The 21,413-nt window shown below is 36.1% G+C and overlaps 1 protein-coding gene across 4 annotated transcripts in view; it reads right to left on the bottom strand.

Annotated features, from left to right (window-relative positions):
- Positions 1-224: 224 nt before the first annotated feature.
- The window catches only part of LOC117423717 (protein shisa-6-like), a 106,192-nt gene continuing 85,003 nt past the window's right edge, over positions 225-21,413 (bottom strand). For 2 of the 4 annotated variants that reach the window (XM_034039828.3, XM_034039827.3), the window contains exons 5-8: positions 18,680-18,718; positions 13,575-13,637; positions 9,990-10,145; positions 225-2,928 (exon numbers count right to left, since the gene is read on the bottom strand). In XM_034039828.3, coding sequence (XP_033895719.1) covers positions 2,360-2,928; positions 9,990-10,145; positions 13,575-13,637; positions 18,680-18,718 — 827 coding nt within the window. In that variant the 3' untranslated portion in view covers positions 225-2,359. The remainder of the gene's footprint in view (positions 2,929-9,989; positions 10,146-13,574; positions 13,638-18,679; positions 18,719-21,413) is intronic. The other 2 variants (XM_034039830.3, XM_034039831.3) reach the window with 2 other exon arrangements.

Raw genomic sequence — 21,413 nt, 5'->3', positions numbered from 1 at the left:
AATTACCACCTTACCCATTTAAGGAATTATTGTCCCCCCAAATAAAATGTTACAGTAACATTTGTCTCTTTTTTTAGCCAGTGAGTACTTACTACAAAATGTCTAATTATGTAATAATTCAAGGTAGTTAGCTATTACAAAGCCACTTAGTTCAAAACATTATGGATATCAGAGATTACCCAAGTTGGGCACAAAGCATGGTTATAAGAGAAGACATATGATCCTACAAATAGAAGACACAAATATGTAGTTTTTTTTTTTTTTTCCTAGTAAAGATAGCCGATAGTTTTATTCAGATATATACTGGTAGTAAATTAACAAACAAAAATAACTGCAATGTCCTTGTTAACACAACTGCAAATCTGAATGTTTTGTTCATGGATGATAACAGTGCTTTGCAGTGCACCTCCCATGTATTACACTACGTTACTAGAGTACTGCTATAATCAGCTCTGCATTACAGTTTATATGATGCTATGTGAAAGCACCTAATCAACACAGAAACTATCAAACTGTTTTACATGTCTCAGCACAGCACTCTTTTGCACTTGATTGTAATACTCGTATATAGAACAGTCCTTCAGTGTAGGCACCTGTAAAGACACATCTCAATCAGCCAGCTTTTGATGTGCTCAGGCATTAAAGTCTTTGCCCCTGCCTCTCATTTAGAACAGTTTCCATCAAAAAAAGCCACTCATACTTGGTATTTTTTTAATGCCATGCAGGATCCATATCCGAAAAGGCTCTGAATTTGTGCAAGTCGTATCAAATTAGAATTATCATTGGGGCACGTACTTGGCACTTCATTCTGCACGCCTTCTCTTCGGTAAAATTAGTGTAGATAAACATTCTGACATACTGTCATCTTGTTATATTGGGTATAAGTGTGTTCAGTCTAATAAAAATAAAAGGAGATTATTAGCTGACTTCAAGGCGAACACGGTTCATATCCTCCTCCTTTTTTAAAATTAATTAATTATAAACATACCAATTAAAAAAAAAAAAATACTGTAATTTCTCTCAGTGTTTCACCAGCCTCTTTTAAGAAAACTTTGTAGCTATATAAGAAACTCTTTCAAGTTTGAGGTATATTCTACCTGTCCATATTAAATTGCTGGAAGTACAAAAAAAAGCCAATTTCCATTTAAATGGAGACGGTAATGAAACCTATTTAAAGAATGCAAATTAATGCTGTTAATTGTTTGGATACTGCATAAGGCATTTTTTAACAAAACCTACCAGGGCATACAGTTCACAGTTTAAATCCTTTCCTATCAAGTTTTAGAACAATAATTTCTTTGTCGCCTATTTTTAGCTACATCTTGACAGCTGTAACATTTAAACAATTAAAAGACAACAATAATTATTCCACGTTGACATATTCAATTATTATTTACAACAACACACAATTATTGATATTTAAATGAAAGCATCTTTTTCAGGCCTAGCACAATTAAGACTTTGAAAATATGGGACAACAGAGAAAAAAAGGATAATTGTAGAAGAATTGTATCTATCATATGGTGTACTGCGGCACACCTGCCAGTCTGACTTGCACTACCAACCAATCGTTTGTATCCTAAATCCTACTCAAAAACGTACAGCCTATCCATTCAGTTAATTTTCATTTCAGTTATGTTGTAAAGTCCTCCATTTGTCTTCTCTCTTTTCTTTCATCCTTCTTGTGCTACTGCAATTGCAATCTCATATTGCAAATGATAGCGTATAACCCACAGTTTAGCAGAAGCTGCAACAGCCTATTTACAATAAAACTGATTTATTTATTTTTTTAAAATAGGCTAGCCATTAAACAAAAAAAGGAATATAGCTTTTGGATTTCTTGTGCTTATTAACCACAAAGCCACTTCATAATTGAAATGCGGCATTTCTGAGAGGCACTGACAAAAGTGCTTACACTAGTTTGGTATAAGAGGTAACTCTAAAGCTAGTACTGGGACTGAAATCACAAATATTTAATGTAATATGACAGTTCCCTTAGCAGTACATCCCTCAAGGCTTACAATGTACTCAATGGGATGTCTTGGATGATTACCCCCGGAGCTATTAAGCTTACTGCGCCAATGTGCAAAGCCCTTATTTGTTGCCCTAAGAATGTATGCCTTTCTTTGATAGAAACTGTTGAATGCACACAGAGAAGAGGTCTCTATTATTCCTTTGCACCATTTATTCACCATCATGTCTGAACAAATTGAATGACTGGGAAAAGCTGGTGCTGAAAGCTAACACATTTGTTAAAACATCTCATCAAAAATGGATCTCCGAGAGATTACCTTGGAACCACTAGGTCACTGTATTTTGTTTTGCTGGGATCTTTTTTTGTTGTTTTCATGCACTCTCGTTAAACAGTTACTTCAGTTTTGCTCGCTGTGCGGTAGTGGTGGTGGTGTCCTGGGATATAGTGGAGCTGCTCCACTGTGTGGGTCCGTCGCGAAGCAAAAGCCTGCCGCTTGTTGGAAGTCTGGCTCGTGGTCAAAGTGTTATACGCATTGTTTGAGGCACTAGGATGAGAGTGCATTTTTGTCATCTTGTATCGGTCCATGACCGGTGTTGACACAAATACATCCGTGTGAGACAAGGCTCGAGACATGGCCTTTTCACGAAAGCCAGAGCGTTTGAGGGACATCACCTTATCAGGGGAAAGGAGGGGGTCCTGGGAATGAAGCCGCTCAGCAGACAGGAGTTGCTCGTCAGAAAGGATGCGGCCTCCGTATTCTTGTGGAGGAGGAACCCTCTCCGGTGATAGAACTCTGTCCTGTGACATAGCCCTCTGAACCCTTCTCGGCCTTTCTCTGTAATTGCCTTGTTGTTCTTGATTCATTTTTATGACGTGCAGTGGGAGAGTTCCTCTGGCAGCTAAATCAGGAAGGTGTCGTCGTCTTGTATAGTATTCGTCGGCTTCCTTGTCAGCTGTAGGGTACAAAGTGCACAGATTTGTTTTCAAAATGTTGTCATTCATTTTTGACTAATTTGCAGACCCCTCAAAACTTCTTGAATCATTTATTTATTTATTTTTTACTTCTCTGGATCTAAATTATACTCGTCATGTCTATTCAAAACCACCAGACATGTCTTCAAACTGCATCTATAAAGACTAATTCTGTTGCAGTTGTATCTTATACAGGTAAGATGTGCTTTATTTCAAATATTGTACTATAAATTAAAAGTGCAACTGCAATAGTAATATGAGCTTAAAGGGCAACTTGGTATGGCTATGAAATATTGGCATTCTCTTATATATTCTTCTTTGCTTTAAACGTGGACATGATTTGAAGGCTGAAACAAAAAATGATATACAAAGTACACACATTAGTTAAGATAAGTGTGCTATACCTATGCCAAGTTGCTATTTAATTTTGAAACTGATGTAAATTGACACAAAAGTACATCAAATCTGCTCAAATGAAACATACAGTTTGTCTCATGTTAAAGCTTTGTTATTGGTGTTTTACAGAAAAGTCAACCAATTACAATAGCCAGACAAACTATACAATATACATAGACAACTTCCAACATGCACAATGTAGTGCTTTTATTACAGTCACATGCAGCTGGTTGCATGCGGTTAGTGTTTTAAGTATATATTGGCTAGACATTCAACAAGCAGACTTTGTTAAACAGGATTCAGCACTTGTGAAACAAAAGGACTTCAAACCAATCAACAAAGATAAGATTGCTTCCTGTAAAGTTTCATTTCAGGGAAAGCCATTGCATTAATGACACACTGATAATATATTATACATGAAGTAGTGTTAATTGTAATGGAAACCCGACTAAACCTCTTAATTGCTTCAGCATGAAGTGTTGTACTCTTATACAACGTCAAATGCGTCAAATACGCTTGTGACTGCTGAAGTCAAGTGACGCTTCTTGGTTTAAAATAAAAAATAAGTAATTATTGTTTTGCCACGTGTAATCAAAAACAACCTTTAATAATAATAATAATAATAATAATAATAATAATAATAATAATAATAATAATACTGGTGGTTTTTTTTTGGTTTGTTTTGTTTTTAATTTAGTGATTGCCATTTTTTTGTTTTTTGTTTTCTCCCCAATTTAGTAATGTCCAATTATTTTTAGGCTCAGCCCACTGCTACCACCACTGCACTGACTCAGGAGGGGCGAAGACGAACACACGCTGTCCTCCTAAGTGTGTGCTGTCAGCCACCCGCTTCTTTACACACTGCAGGCTCACCATGCAGCCACCCAGAGCTACAGCATTGGAAGACAATACTGTTCTTGAATAGTTTAATTAAATAAAAAAGCTAGACTGACAGGGGTGGATTTAATTAAACAATACAGCACAGCTTTATGGCTTTCATTATTCCCTTTTTCTATGGCAACATTTGACGTCAGTGGGCTATTGTATTGTATAAAAATGTGCTATTCAATACAGTAAAGAACAAATAGCTAAAGAACAAATTGCTTACATCCCCCTTACAATGATGTTTGTAATCTTTCTAAGTGGTTTCCCAATACTGAGTTATCCTTTTTTTTTTTTATCTAAGTCTTCCTTTTCTTTGCTTTGGGCTTCATTTGAGCTTGTCTACTACTGAGCTTGTACACTACATATTTACTTAACATGGCCAATATATACTCCAATAGATTTCAGAGGTCCTTCCTTACTTTATCTAGCAATCACCCTCAATTCTAAATTGCAATTGGTCATCACTTTAGAACCTTACAAGTGCTTTGAACAAGTTCACATCGATGGTACTGCAACAGAGACAGTGATTGCCATTGACTCAACCTGTATGCTTGCTTCTTAGAAATTCTGCTTCTGTGTTTTATTTTGCTTTCAGTAAAGGAAAGATCTGAAGATATAGTAATGTGTTTCCTAGAACAATATAATTACAGTGCTTGAGTTTGTGACAGAGGCGGTGTTATTACTGACAAGTAGGAATGCAGATGGCAGGGACTCAATTTTACTTTAGTTTCTGCTTTTTATGATTCATAATGTTGACCTTTTAAAGGCAAGACCTTCAACTAATGGCGACGTGAGATAAATATTTTTTTTCCATTAATGCTTTCTTTTTTGTGACTGTGAGATATAAAACTATATATATATATATATATATATATATATATATATATATATATATATATATATATATTTGATGTCACATTGCTGACTTGATAGGTATTACAGATGCGGTAGGCTGCTTAATAGTTCTGCATCTTCTGGTGAACTGCATAATGTAACTTGCATTGTTCTTTAGTAGTTTTGTCCCAACTCACTCATGATAAAATGATACACGATTATGTTTTAATATTTTTTTCAGTTATCCATTGTCTGCTTTTCAAATCTTTAAGGTGATGTTAGTGCTTGTGGATTTGGGATTTGGTCCAGCTAGTCAAGAGGAGAAGGAAGCCATCGCCCTCTGAAAGAGGAACTAATCTGACAAGTCAGGGCAGCCAGGTGGACCATGACAAAGTGACACACTTCTCTCCCATCAAGGGAACTGCCTGCAAATGAAGTTGAGGTTGGAGAGGTGGAGGGTGAAGCTGTAACTGGGATTGCAACAACAACAGCCAGGTGAGTTTCCTTGAGGTTTAAATAAGTTAGGGAGGAGGGATCGATAGGAGGAGAAAGCTCTGAATCTCAGCCTAGGCTTATAAATGTTACTCTTCTGAAAGTTTCACATGTTGCAGAATCCTGACAGCTCCTAAATCCAATAACAGCACAGATGTACCTGTACTATTGTAATAAAACACAGTAAACTGCACCATTAAAAGGAGCAAGTGAACACAAAATACAGTAGTAGTCTGTTCTTTCAAGGTTTATAAGATGAACAGTGGTTTAATTTTTGTGTCTGTGTTAACAGTTAAAACCTAAAACAATATGTCAATTTTTAACAGGTTTGCAGTTCCGTGGTGTTTGAACCTCTTTAGTGCAGCATCCGCTATACTCCCTTTGATGAAGATATTCATAGCATTTACAGAAAACAGAACACACAACGTGAGATTACTTAGTGTTCTCATTCCAGGAGACACTGATGGAACATCTGAATATTATACAAATTGCCAGTGGAAGGAAACCACTCATTATCTATGTCAGTCAGTCATCCCAAAACTAGTAAGGGGTGTAATCACACAGAAGCAGACTTCCCACCATATCTGTTGTTGGGAGATACTTGAAAGGGGTTTAGACAAGGTGTATAACATGATGGAGTATAAGCATTACATTATCTCACCCTCCTGAAACCCAAGCTTTCACTTGCATGTTGTTGTTGAAAAGATTTCTAATTGCTGTGCTCTTTTTCTGTCTATTTCTTAAAGGTTGCTGGGGTGTTCAAAAACAAAACTCAGAATCATTCTGGCAGTTATGAAAATCACATTTAACATATATTGACTTTGCTTTAAAGGTGCTACTATTTATGTAAATAATATGACTACTGAGTAATCATTCCTGAGGTTACTAGGTGATGCTGTTTTTGAATTTATGCAATGCTTTTGATATTGAAGTTAATGGTTACTTCTATGTTGGGGGTGGGGGGGGGGGGGGGTTAGTAACAAAACCAAAATGTACTCTGTTTGAACTGAACTATGACACACACACACACTGTGTAAAATAAAATTGTGATGCAAGTTTCATCTGGGGCTGTACTATAACTGTATGGCTATAACTACAATATTAAGTAGCATAACATTATGGTTGAGGGTATATTTACATGGTTTGGGACTGATTTGCGCTGTTGCTGTGTAATAAATTAATGCCTTTCAGTTATTTCAGTTGGGTGGTAGTTGTATAAAATGTAGATGTTGTATACAATTAGATAGATAAACTTGTCTCTTACATGCTCGGAAGATGTCAATAACTGCTGGGATTAACTGAATTTGAAGTAATTTTTTGAGACTAAATTATCTAGAACTATACAAGAACAATAATAAGGCATGAATCTGCAATCTTTTTTGTTGAAAAATTCCAAACATGTTCCCTATCCATATTGCAACCTGGGAAGACAGCTTGTGTTCTGGTTATTAACAGAAATAATGGACCTTAGGTCTTTTCTCAGTAGGTAATGCCTTTCCTGTCACAGTGTATGGCCCTGGACTTCATTTCACACCATGCACTGACAAAGCCTACTGGGACTGCTTTGTCAAAGAGTGTTGCTTCATTGTAATGTGATTTGTACTTTGCAGCAGGCACCACCTGGTAGTCTGTTTTCATTTTGACATTTTTAATAAAAATATACTGTATTTTTTTTTAATCCAAGTCACTCTTTTTTGACTGAAATAAAAGTTCAGATTTGGGGGGAGCAACTTGGATTCAAGGTAGACTTGGATTAATGTTTTTTCAATTAAGGGACCAATTTCCATTTGTCAACTATTGTGGTGCCCTTGAACATAATGCCCACTACAGCAATTATTCTTGATACTGCCGTTCAATACTGCCAGTACTGTGCTGTACATATATTATTTCCCCATTTGTAATATAGTTGGTGACTTGCTCTAATGCTTTAATGTACAGTAATACGGTGTTTCATGCTGGCACCTAGAAATTAAAAGGTAATTTTAACCGTTAACCATTGTGTTTTGTTCATTTAAGAGTTTAATGCGGCTTGTATTCAGGGTCTTTTTTTATGGGGGGGGGGGGGGGGGTGTGACTTGAATTCGGGGGTAACATCAATTGGAATAATGGTACATTTCTCTTAACAGGGAAGTCAAATCAAGTGTTCTACACTTTCCAACTCAATTCAAACCATTCAGACAGTCCGCTCAGAGAAAATGAATAGCTCTGCCTTATTTGTTGTAGTTTCAGAGCTACTCGTTTGGCTCTTTCCACTTGTTCACAAGACTGTGATGTCAGCAGAAAACCACAGAGAGCTCCAAGCTTGTCCAATGTTTCCTCAAGTTTCGCTGTTCGATTTTCCACATCCGGGAGGCTCAAGCATGTACTTGAGAAAGCAATTGGAGATACAAGCATTTCTAATTTTAGACTACCAATCTGGTCCTAAAGACATTTCTCAATGAATAATACAAGTCGCATGGATGCCTTCGACCTTTTATAAAGGTTCTCATTTCCTTGCTTTTTTGTTGAAGGTAATGTGATATTCCAGGCTTGTGCTCACAAATAAAAAATTTAAAAGGAAGATGGAAATGCATCTTGATTTCCGAAGTCTACACAGGACCGTTATGCAGTCCACTGCAAACATTAAAGCAACAGGTAATAGGGAGAAAATTACTTTACATCTGTCATGGCTGTCTTTCACTGGTCGCAGTGCATGACAGGTATGACACTATAAAGGCTAGATTTTTCCATATCTTTGGAAGCAAATGCATGTGGGTAACTGCCAGGCAGTCTATACATCAATGACAGGAGGTCGGCACAGATAGTGAGAGAATAAAATGATTAAACACAACCAGCTATCATACCTGTACAGTATTTCATGAAGCACTGAATGCACAGAGCTTACCCGTCCAATTTACATTTAATTATGATGATATGCATTTATTTTTTTTGTCTTGATGCTTTCCCACCCTGTCTATCAATTCAGAACCTTGAAATTAAATCATCTAAAACTAGAGCAAGTTAATCCCCCAGTGGCTGAAATATTATCTGTGTAAACATATTGCATTTAAACTAAACTAATAGTCTAATTATTTTAGAACATTTAAGGATGAAGGCTTGGCAGCCACTTGACAAGACGCAAATAGCTTGCAGGCTTACTGTAGGCTACCTGCAGTAACCCCACATACAGACTCGACCACATTGAAACATAGTTTATTCTAAGCCTCCTGTAAAATCCTGCAATTGGACTTCTCAGACAACACAGCACTGTATTTTCCTTATATGTTTAAGAGATCTTAAATTTACACACATGGACAAAGTGATATGGGCCATGGAAGTTGCCAAATTGAATGCCAATACTTATCTATGTAGTGTTAGTGAGGGGGTGGTGACATAGACGCTGGCCCACTTGAACCTTTGATAAATCTTATTTTACTAAAGATACTCAATAACAGGACCCAGGAAGAATTGCCAGATACCAAATAGGGGCATATTTAAAGAGCAGTGCACCTGCATTATTTCAGGCCTTGATAATGCACTAATTTCGTTCACTTGTGGTTAGGACATGAGCACATCTGCTGTACTATATTCCCTAATATAACAATTGTTTCTATTTTTTTTACATTATGGCTGCTTACAAAGTACTGTATTCCCATCACATCTATACGGTCAGGAATCCAAAATATATATGCTTGAACTTACAATAGCACCTAGGCAAAACTTCTACATGCATGTTGAGAGGCATAGTGTAACCATCAGCATTTTAACACTATAGTCTCTAAAAATAATCATAACCCATGCACATGTAACACCAGGCAACTAACAGGCAGCTTACTAGTAACTTATCAAGCAGCGTGTTTTCGGGGACAGCTAAATAAGATGTTGTAGCTTGAACCATTCACAAGGTAAAAATTGCTTTAAAAAACTAAAACAAGTTATTTCAACGGTTGTCTGAAAAAGTCCAAAAGTTGCCTGGTGTTTCAAGTACATGTCAAGATGTATTCTAACCCAGGGGCCGAGATTGGTATGCAATTTGTCATATGAAATATTGTTAAACCACTTCAAACAACAAATAATTCTGGATTTCTATCTGTATAGTTGTGACTATAATGTAGTGGGATAGGACAGCCTTCTGTAAATGCTATGCCATACAACACTATGGAGGCCTGCGGCTGAACATCACCAGCCATAAAAAGTGAAACACTGTTAGTGGAGCAGATTCAAACATGAGTACCACAGTTGAGAAATAAACACTATAATTTGATGCATCAACACTCTACCACCCCGTCTTCTATTTTTGAAGTAACATTAATATCCCTTCAGTTCTGCAGGGATATTATTGCATTGCCGCAATGGTAATGCACAATGCATTCTTTGGAAAAACCTTTGCTCTTTGTGCTGTTCGTCCTCACAGTAGGAAACAAATGCATGGTATATGTAATGAAGTAACACCTACTTAATCTCTTCAGAGAGGAATATTTACTTATATCAGCTTTAACCGCGGATTCATAGGACGGTGGGAGGTGAGATAGACTCTGGAATGATCTGGAGAAAGATAGATCGTAGGGTTCGGTTGCTGAAGTAAGAATGCTGTTCATCATCCGAGGGTGTTCTGTAAAAAAAACAAAATAAGTTATACAAACAGTGAATGGCAATCTGGTACACTGTAGTAGTAGTACGTAGTTCCCTTGTAAGAATTTGCAATAAAAAACTCATCAATGCATACTGAGACCCTAGATGAAGCATTTGTCTACATGACTTAAAGTACGAGGCAAGGTTCCGAACAATATAGTGTAATACGTCCCCATGTGTCGCTACAACTGTTTAAATAAAAAAAAAAAACACACAAAAAAACATAACAAAAGCTCTGGCTTTTTCAACCGACTATTGATCGGGGTTATCCTGGGAATTGATGTAATCCAGTACTGCAGAATGCTTTCCTGTGGGTTGTCCTGGCAGGGTATTGGTTAATCAGATCAACCCCATACAGTAGTTTTACCTTATATAGCACTATATAAAGGAACTGACATTTTACAGTAAGAAACTTTGAAAATGAAATTGTGCAACAGAACTACACAACTTAAGCTGCTGCAGTACCATTGTCTTCCAGTCTAAAGACTTTTAGTCTAAACGTTTATTAAATACATTTCCAATGAACCAATCTTATGTTTTATTATTATTATTTTTTGTTGTTATATAATTCTTTGTTAGTGGTTATTTGAAAAAAAATAAAAGAAAGAACAATGTGAATTGCTAAAATACTTTTTTGTTAGTAATTATACAAACAGAGATTACTCCAATTGAAAACCGAAATGCTTACATCTGCATGTAATTTGCATTTGAAAGACAAAACATTGCCTCTGGAGAGGAAGACTGCACCCCATCAAATGGTTTCTAATTCACTTTCCAATAAAATAAGTCAATTTATCCCTAATACGGTGTGAAATGTAACACTGTGCATTTATGACTTGCTTTGGATTATATGTGAACTCCATTCCCTTCAGTGTCTTCTTAATCCATCAGTATAGCGTAGGAAGTGATTTTAGCATGTTTAATGCTATCAGGTCACCTTCAAACCAATTTCCTATTGCTCTCTTGTTTAGGCACTGCTTTGCAGTCTTTGTGCTGGTTTGTGCTGGGAAGGAAACATAAAAAAAGGACTCTGCATTCAAGCTACTGTGTCAGCCTCATGGACTGTAATTTAAATTATTTCTTGAGGACAGGATATTAGATATGAAAACAGTAGACCCTCTTATATTAAGCAGGTGAACCATAGCAATATGTATTTATTTATTCTGAAGATCATTTAAAAAAATGAATAGTAAATAGTTTGCTTGGAAAACCAAAGGAATAACAGCTAACGCCTTGGAGCCATTATTTTAAACTGTATTCAAAAAAATAAATTAATTATTTTAAAAAGTTTTTTACATTTATTTTTAGTGCCAAAGGCCTTTGCCTGTCTTTGTTGCAACAGATAACCATTTCCCTGGGACCTAAATCAGGTAAAGCTTCCTTTTGAAGATATTTTAATGCATTTCTTGTCTGTGACTTAACCAGCACAAGCTTGTGATAAAAGACAGAGATAAAAGACTAGAAAGCAGGACGTTTGACCGCTTTCAGGTAATGAGGAGGCAGATTACATGCCAATGCTGGTGGGATATACCACCTGCCCTGGTATTGGTACCACAGAGTAGCAATGCAATTTTAACACCTTTCTTAATCTTTTTTATAACCCCAAATTGTTAACACAGGCAATACATTGTTTGCTTCGTATGATACTTAACTAGCGATATAGATTATTATTATTATTTTGATCTGCAGTGTTGTGGAGCTCTGTGCAGTGTGCAAACAGAAACAGTCCTTAACAAAATGAATGGCCCTGTATTACCTTGCCCTACATAACAACATTAATAGTGTGTATCATTTTGTGATTGGATTTAGACATACTAAAAGAAATACAATTCATGACAATGATGGAACAATTTGTTCAGACATGATTTGTATTGCATGTTTTATTCAACAAATTTCTAATGAGGTTGGATCTTCGTTGACAGATATAAATGATTTGTCAGTTTATTAAAATATATTAATAATCATAATAAACTAAAATTATTTTGTTACACAGGAAGAGAGTGAACTTACAGTATAGAGTTTTGGAAGGAAAAACATACTACACAATAAGCTACTGGAGGAGCATTGATAGGACAAATAGCCTCCTCTCATTCCCAATGTTTCTTATACACTTATGTAAAATAAAAGGTAAATTGTTCTACAATAGTTATTACCTATTAATAAATATATACATAAATGCAATTTGCTAAAAGACCCAATTATTTTTATTTTTATTTACATTAAATTTCATTGAATGGAACTATTAATATTTAAAACAAAGAGAAATGTTGTCCACAGTCTGGTTCAATACGATCCGCAAGCATTTTAATTTCTTAAGCTCTTCAGTAAATAAAATACTAGGAAGCTGCCAAAATTTATTAAACTGTGGTCAGGTTTAACCTGGCATATCTTTCATTAATAGCCCTTGATGTGCATGTGTGCGACTGTGGTCACAGAGCAATTTCCAATGTTCCACAACATTTATTTTAAAGCAATAATACGACAGCATATATTAATATTAAGTGGTACTACAAAACAACTCTGTCGCACACTTATAACTGCAGTATACTGTGGTAAAACCATAGCAAAGTGCAGTAAAGCAATGTATTTTGTGTTAATACCAACATGAAGCATGTGAAACAATACATATAAATGTAACAGTATGGTTCTGGGACCGTATGCTGTAATTTTAGACTTGTACCATTCAGTCCATGTGAAAAAACACTTTGTTATATACAATTATTGTAACACATGAAAGTGGTACAGTACTGTACATGGAAAGTATATGGAAGTTACAGTAAACATAAGGTCAGTATGTAAATCCTGTTCAATCAGTATTGACTTTTTAAAAGCTGTTAAGTGCATGACTTATTGGAAGCAACACTACAGATACAGAGGTTCAAGTATCAAGTCATGGAGCAGGTTTGATGTTGGCAATGAGTAAGACTCAACATGCCGTTAACCTTTTATACAGCTCACTAATTATGCTTATTATGTAGCCTGTCACAACATAACCTAATGTCTTCTTGCAGCATGTTTGAACACATAGAAGACACAATTACAATAACTACTTTAGAGTAATTGTACATATGTACAACAAATCACAACAATAAAAAAGTGAGGTTTATCCTTGTTAACAATAAACAGATGAACAAAGTAGGGGTGGCTGTCATCGAAAAGAAAAGTGACAGTCGAGCTCAGAAACTGGTATTCGACTGATTCCATTTCACGTAATTGTGACGTTTTAAAGTATGGTGCACAAACCGCACAGAGTTATGAAACAGTAATGTTAATAATAAATAAATATTTCTTTTGGCAAACATATGCCTTCATTCTTAACAGTTGGTATGATGCACTGTTATGGATACTGCTGTCCACAGTGACCCAGACAAAGTAATGTCAAAACATATTCATCGGTTCGATTCCTTACCATTTGGAGGTGTGTGGGTTGGACTTGTAAGTACCAGGTGGTTATAATTGTGTTGATGGTTACCTATGAGAAAAAACAAGAACAGCTAACAGTTAAAAAGACCCTGTACCCAAGGCATGGTGTTCTGGTAAGTCTACCTGAAAATTATATTGGGGATACCTTTTGATTTTGCACAATAATTTCTGCTAGAAGGCAAATACAGTAGCTTGTCATAGCATATGTCCGGTCTTCTGGTAATTTCAGATTTACAATTAATGAAAAACAAAACAAAAAAACTGATATGAAGATCTACATTTGAGATGTATACCTAAATATGGTTTACCGCTTGACAGTTTGTGTGACAAGCTACTTAAAAACCTTGCTATGTTCTTATCATACCTGCTTTTAATTTAGTGTGCCTGAATCTCAAACTGAATGGCATATCAAAAGACTAGCTACATTTTACAAATTCATCGAAAACAAATAGCACATTTTCTAAAGAATAAAAAAAAAAAAAGTTCTGTGAAATATGACTTGAAAAACAAAGGTGCTACACAGTCTGTATAGCAGACTTGCAGTATCTGTGAGTCAAGAGCCAACTACACAAGAACCTAAATACTCCTACCCCATGCATTGCTGTATGTTTTAAATCCTTTAAAATCAATTAAACAGATTGCCTACAGTACCATTGTTTGTATGCCCAGGAGGAATAGGGTTTTAATATTCTAATAGCTTCACATTGTATCGGTTTCCACTTACCGTTGTACTGTATATGTTAAACGTAGGACATTTTAAGGCAGTTTGTGGTATTTTGTACAAAAATTTAATGAAAATTGTCTAACTTATTTCGTTGTACAAAGTAAAGTCTAGAAAATATTATTAATGGCATAAGAATAGTAAGACCTGACATACTAAACAAAAAGGCAAATTTCTATGAATCTGTAAAAACGGTCATCCTTAAAATTTTACTGTAGGTAGCAGCAGCAAGACTGGCATGTCCAGAATCATGCATGGTGTTCCCAAACTGAACTTGCTTCATTTAAACCCTACATTTGCACAAGACTTCTGGTACAGCAAACATATGTACTGACCAAACCTCAGAATAAATTATATCTTCAAATTTCAGGCAAACAACAGTAAAAAGGGTTAGCTTGGTAAGGAAATAGGTGTCAGCACCATGAATTATGTTCAGTACTGAGAATAAATTAGTATCAAGCTCACATTTTGCAGCTTTAAAAATTCAGTTATATTAATAAAATAAGGTCCATGTAATATGTAATCTGCTTCCAAAGCTTCATGGACGACCTGAACAAGAATAAATAATACAATAATTAGGTGTAAATTAGGTGTAAATGTGACACACATTGCTGATATCTGTTTATCTCTTACCTAGATGCTGTGCACATATATAGTGTATGTATTAACAGTGAAACAGTTGCCCCATCGCCACAATGGAAGATACAATATTATATTTATAGCACGTTCTGCTTTTGGATCCCCTGTGTCTTGCCACCCTGGGACAATCATTTTTCTTTAGCGTTTATAATGAATTCTACTTACAAATCTCAGGTATGGGTCTACTCCTGTTTTTGTTATACACAGCTAAACCCCCTTAGGAAACATAACTCAAAATGACAAGACTTGTTGTTCTTTGCTTAAAATTGAAACAGTTGCAAACATAGGAAAGGAAGAATTTAAATAACCCATGGCGACACAGGGCTTGTTAGTTTTATACTTGCTTTGTTCAATAGCAGGGACAAGGTTCCCAAATACTGTCTGAAGAAGGGTCTTGTGTACATGGTAATGCTTTATTTATTTATGTGAATATGTTTATACATTGTGTATAGGGTGTGTCTTCTTGTATAAGAGATACCACCATGTTCAGTTTGGGCTGCTCAAACTGTGCAAAACGATATCTCCTATAATAAAAAACACCCTACACATGACCTTTATTATAAATCACAAAAACTAAGATTGTACTAAAATAGTTTAGAATGTGTCTTTCTGTACACAGAACTTACAGGAACAGATCAACTGGTAAAAAATATTCTAGCTGTATTTCTGTCTTTACTGTGGGCGTAAGAACAATCTTTAATCTAGAACTGTTTTTCCATTGATGTTATATTAATATGAAACATTGCTCGGTTCAGTACCTCTACTCTGATCTTGGGACCAATTAGTGGCATTTCCAAAGGCTACGTTAGCTGAGCCTTCATTAAACGTTCTGTGAGGAACAGAAGCGCCTGGTACAGGTGTAATCTGTGATGTTTGATAACTGTTGAGCTGTTTTCTGTTCAATGGATTTCACCAGAGGACTGGCAAGTCTTTTTGATTTGATACAGGTTTAAACAGAAATAAGAGAAAACAAAACTCACTGTCAGCTTTCCATGTTTTAAATGACGTTTAGGTTAAGAGTCCTGCACACTGACAGTAGGGCCTGAAGTAAATTGGCTGTTGCTAAGCTTTAAATAACATTTATCAAACTGGCTATCACTGTGCTGTCATTTTGATTGAACCCAGGCTCCTAGTAATTAAGAGATGGAAAAAGCTAAAATTAGACAATCACACTGCCCTTTTTTTTGTAATAACGTTTCACAAAAAGACAGTGTTTTCCATCTCATAATGTGTATTTTTTTTCTGTTGTCACAAAACCTAAATCACAAAAGTTCAACATCAACAACAGTAACAACAACACAGCAATGCTAGCATTTTAAAGGAAAATTGGACCCTAAAAGATAAGGCAAGGTTATTGATTAGAAACAAAAATGAGGTGCTCTTAATATATTTAGGTTGGTTCTGTAAAGATAAACACTCATATGAAGGAGTTGAGAGAGAGGGGTATTACAGTTTTATAGAGGATCTTGTAGTCAATCATCTGTGAAACTAGGAGGAAAGGGTAAGTAAAACATGTTGCTTGTGGTTTCTGAAAAAGGCAGAAAAACTGCCAGAAAGACATTGCATTGCATTGCAATCTGGACATAACAGCATGTACAAGCCAATGATGGAAACGTAGTGCTATGCTAGATGTTTTGTGGTGCTGGATATGAACGTCAAAGTTAGCTCTTATCAGGACCAAGATTAATTTGTGTTGTTTTGACCTGCAGAACATTTCAAATATTGGCTTGCATATCCATTATAACAATGCTATTTTGATTGGCACCTTAATATTTTTTCTAGCTATCTTGTTTAAACCCCTTTATTCATCCATAACCTAAAAAACAGGTGTCAAGTAGATAAATGTTTCAGCTAGGTCACTGGCATTTTTTAAATAAGCTATTCCATGGTGAAACCATGAACTTAATATGGTTAACCAAGCCATTTTGAAACTGTGATTTGTCAAATCATAAACCACAAAAGTATAGCATAATGTTTGTAATCATGGTTTCTTAAATAATGAAGGCTTCTTTCATTACTTGTAAACAAATGTGCCTTCTGTTGTACTTGAGTGGCTGGTTTTGAGATGATGTAAGAGTCTGCAACTCACGATGCTATTGAAAAGCTGCAATTTGGATTCACTGAAGTGGGTCTCTAAATAACTATCAAGATGGCTTTGCATGAAAGCTGATTGCAATGTTCCTGTACAAATTATAATACAGGCATATAATAGAGCAGGCTTCCTAGAACTATTGAGCTGGACCTTTGATTTCATAGTGCTTATGTCAGTGTACTATGCACAAAATAAATAGCAAATGGTGCAATCTAATTATGAGCTTTGTCTTAGAAGATCAGAGTGGAATTTATGGCTAAATGCTGGTAATGCTAGGATATTTCCTCTTGGTTATGTGGTATTTTGGCTAGAAGTAGGACCTGTTCCATTGTCATTTCAGATCATCCACTGTATAAATATATATTGACTTGTCATGTGTTGGATAAGTCATTGGTCAAAGTGCAATGCCATTGACCTCAAGATGTCACTTTATTAGGTTTTAAAGGGTCTCTACTACATTAACAAATGTGTTTCAATTGGCTTCTCTAATGCACGCATGACCTTCAAGAAGGTTGACCCATTCTGTGAATGGTTAATTAAACAGTGCACTAGACTACAACCTAAAAATTGTGCCTGGGTCAACAGTATGATTTAATCTAGAACTCTCAAGAGCTTTTATAAATATGGACATCAGTGCCCATTAGGGCAAATTGTACAACAGTTTGCATTTATTTAAACATACTTTCTTTTGGAATTCCTTCATCCAGCAGCAAGATAGCTAATTAAAAATTGGGATTAATCATTCCTGTAGGAGGAGGAGTACACTATACTTAGCATCTTACTTAAAGGGCTTCACATCCAGTATTCCTGGACTCATTACCCTATCAATTTTTCCCCCAAAAAATCAGTAACATTGACAAAGGTATTAACAAAAACATTGGCCTCCTTCACTTGGTTATTGTAGTTTTACTTTAATCACCTGAGTGGGCATATGAGCAACTCAACTTTCCATCTTGGCTATAGTCCATAAAACTTTTCATTTGAGTTCCTACTGTGTAGACTTTGCTTCAAGGTGTGTACTAAGGTTTTGTGATAACTGAGGTGATGTTTAATAAAAATTGTGTTAAATATATTAGCAGAAAATGTCTAGCATAGCGTTTGGGAAACCTCTTACACAGTATATCATCTTCAGTTGGCAAAATTATATTACTTTTCAACATCAGATTGGCATCAATTCATTTTTTTATTTTTTATTCTTAAAGCAAACTAACATGTCTTACAGTTCCTGGAACTTGATGACTCGGCTTAGAAAATGGTTGCACCCGAGTGGCTAGCAAGGATAAGCACAGATTTATCTGATGTCTTCTTCAATTATTAAGAAGTAACATCATTCAAAGCTGCCTTTATCCCAGCCGATGCAGGTTTCTTCGTGATTGTAGAGATCACAGCTCGGTCTAATAACACTGACTGCACAAGCACAAGCTGATGTTGCACTTGAGAAGATAGTTAGGTAGTGCACCCAGGATTGGGCAAAGACTTAAGAATGCGTAGTCTTCCTGCTTCAGGCCCTAGGTGAACCAGGGCCTTTCTTCTGTCATCCATCACCAGGGACTAGGTCCTTATAACACACAGGAAGGCTCTATCTGGCCTGAGGATACATACACTGCACATACAACTGGTGCTTAATATGCATTCCTACCGCACTGGGACAGCAACTGCACTGGCCACTGCTGGTCTCCTAGAAGACAGAATCAGGCAAAATAGGTAGATGGGAGTTCAGTTCAGAGTGTTCAGTGTTAAAATACATTTACATAAATACCTAGCATGTTTTCATATTGGATCATTTTATAAAAAGAAGGACACATACTGTGTTATGCATTCAAACCTAACCAGGGATACATTATAATCATATGAAATCTGTTTCTGACACGAATATGTATATAAACACAATACAGAAGAACTGAGATTTGCGTAGGAGGGGGTCTGCTGATGTCATTAAACAAGATATTGAAGCTCATGTGGTTCATTTTCATGAGCAGAGCTTCTTTGATGGATTAATTCTATCTGCCGCTACTGATTATATATAAAAAATATAAAATGTTACTGCTTTTCTAATGGTGATTTATGTACTAGCTGTGTTGCACTGACAGCACAGGAACCGAAGCCCTCTATCTATTCACTGAACATGCACAGCAAAAGTCAATGCTATGTGTAATTTCCCCTCTCACTGTTTCACCAATGGACATCAACAGTGGCCTTGAGGATACCTATCTTATCTTTGTGAGTGACTGTACTAGTTAGTGGCAATTGTGCAAACAGTTTTTTGTGTTGTGCCAACCAGGATCTGTACAGAGACTTCTCTCAACTTGCCCAGCAACTGGCCGTGGCTGCCATTTGGTGACCTTGTTGGAAAAAGGCTTCAACTATTATCGAATCACCTAGGTTGTGGTATTTATTAGTTATAGATTGGAAATTTACAAGTGTTAAAGTTGATGAACAATTTGAGTGATTTATTTCCAAGGTTCATTTGTGAGTCTGCCGTGAACGAATGGGCTGGAATCAGAATCTCTTTGGGTGGCAGATAAGAGGAAATATGATGACGCCTCTACAGTGTAACACCCTGCAGGACTGCCGAAATGTAAAATGGCACACAGCTGTGTACTGAACCATAAGTAGCAGAAATCGCAGATCTCTCTTGGGCAGGGGTTGACAGTCATTTTACTGGGGCATCAGGCAATTAGTTGAATATGGGACAAGCTAGTTCCTAGAGTTGATTGTGTGTTTTCCTGGAAATACCCATGGTTAAATTAACCCATGGTTAATTAACTTTCTTTGCACAGTCCATGGGCTAGTGCAATTAGGTATTGTACAATGGAGAACCCAGGCTACACAAGGCAAACCACTGCTGTACATGATTAACCTGTGGACAATACTTAGCTTGTAACCATGAAAATCAATGGAATATCTATCAATATGACCATAGTTGACTGCCACCAATGGTAAATGGCTTAGAGAGAGAACATAGGTTCACCATTTGTCTAGATTTCATGACGTCATGTCCATTGTCCAAATGGCAAAATTGTTCAGAATTTATTAGAACAGAAATTCAAGACTGGGATGAAGATATTCTGGATAACATGCTTTACCAAAAAAATGGATAACCATGCCCCACTTTTGTGATGATGGCTACTAGCATATTCCAATGATCCTGAAATCATGGTTTTGTTCACGGAGATCATTCTGCACAGATTCTGTGCAGAATCTGACCAATTTGAACGCACCCATTGGCTAAATTGGTCAGATTCTGCACATAATCTGAGCAGAATGATCTCCATGAACGCACCCACTGTTTCTGAAAGTTCTTTTGTACTTGTTTAAGTGGGGGGGGGGGCTTTGAGAGGGTTGCAAGGTAGTCTGGTCCTGTAATAGCAAACTTAATGTAGGTGAAATGAAAACCACATTATGTAACTTATGAGAGAAAATTTGACATCTACCCCTTGGGAAAGGCTTTTGAAAATAAATGATCTTCTTAAGTATCAGATAAATCAAATACATACTGATTTTAATAAAGACAATGCACAATAATAAAGCACAAAATGTCACTGCATATGAATTTAAGCAGACCCCAGATACAGGTCACACTTTTTTTCTCATTTCTTCCAGGGGGATTGAAAATGCCTAGCAGCTAAACCAGCTGTATACCATGTTTCCTCATAAATATCTTGCATGCCTGTAAAATCTTTCTTTATTCTTCAAATACAATTGTATAAATATCACCAATGTTTAAAATCAATTTCATGTATGCCATTTAGCATTAGAACAATATTGCTATTCTGCTTTGTTTCCAATTCCACTTGTAAAGGATCATGAAATCATTGTTTTTCTTTCAACAATGCCATCAAATATGATTGCTTTTTAAACATTCATCTCTTATAAAATCTCCACTGGACCACTTCAGATCCTATTGAAATCCAATTTAATGCTGCTGCCCAAATTTCCACCGAAAGATATGCACATCCCTTAAAAAAGTGTATGGGCAGATAGGTAAATGCAGAATGTGCTCCATATTGCCCCACTCAACCCTCCCCCTTTCGTACTGAATATACCGTATAATCATAGTTAGCTTTCCTATACCATAATAGGGCAATTCCATGAAATGTTATCAACATCAGGTTGGTTTTTGGTGATCAAACCTCTGTGTACTATGACTCATCTCATCAGTCCGACATTATGTGAGGCATATACTGCAGAGTGACTAATTCCTGTTTGAACTTAAATAACGATAAATTCCTGACACTGTTTTAACAAATGTATAGAAAACATGGAAAGACTTGCAAACATTGGTGACTGTACACCTTTACACAAATGTCATCTGTATTGTTGATGGCTGGAAGACTACAGTGTAGTCCTTTTTTTTTTTTTTGAAGTATGAC

The sequence above is a fragment of the Acipenser ruthenus genome, chromosome 17, assembly GCF_902713425.1.
Source record: "Acipenser ruthenus chromosome 17, fAciRut3.2 maternal haplotype, whole genome shotgun sequence".
NCBI lineage: Eukaryota > Metazoa > Chordata > Actinopteri > Acipenseriformes > Acipenseridae > Acipenser > Acipenser ruthenus.
This window is presented reverse-complemented; position numbering and strand designations above follow the sequence as displayed.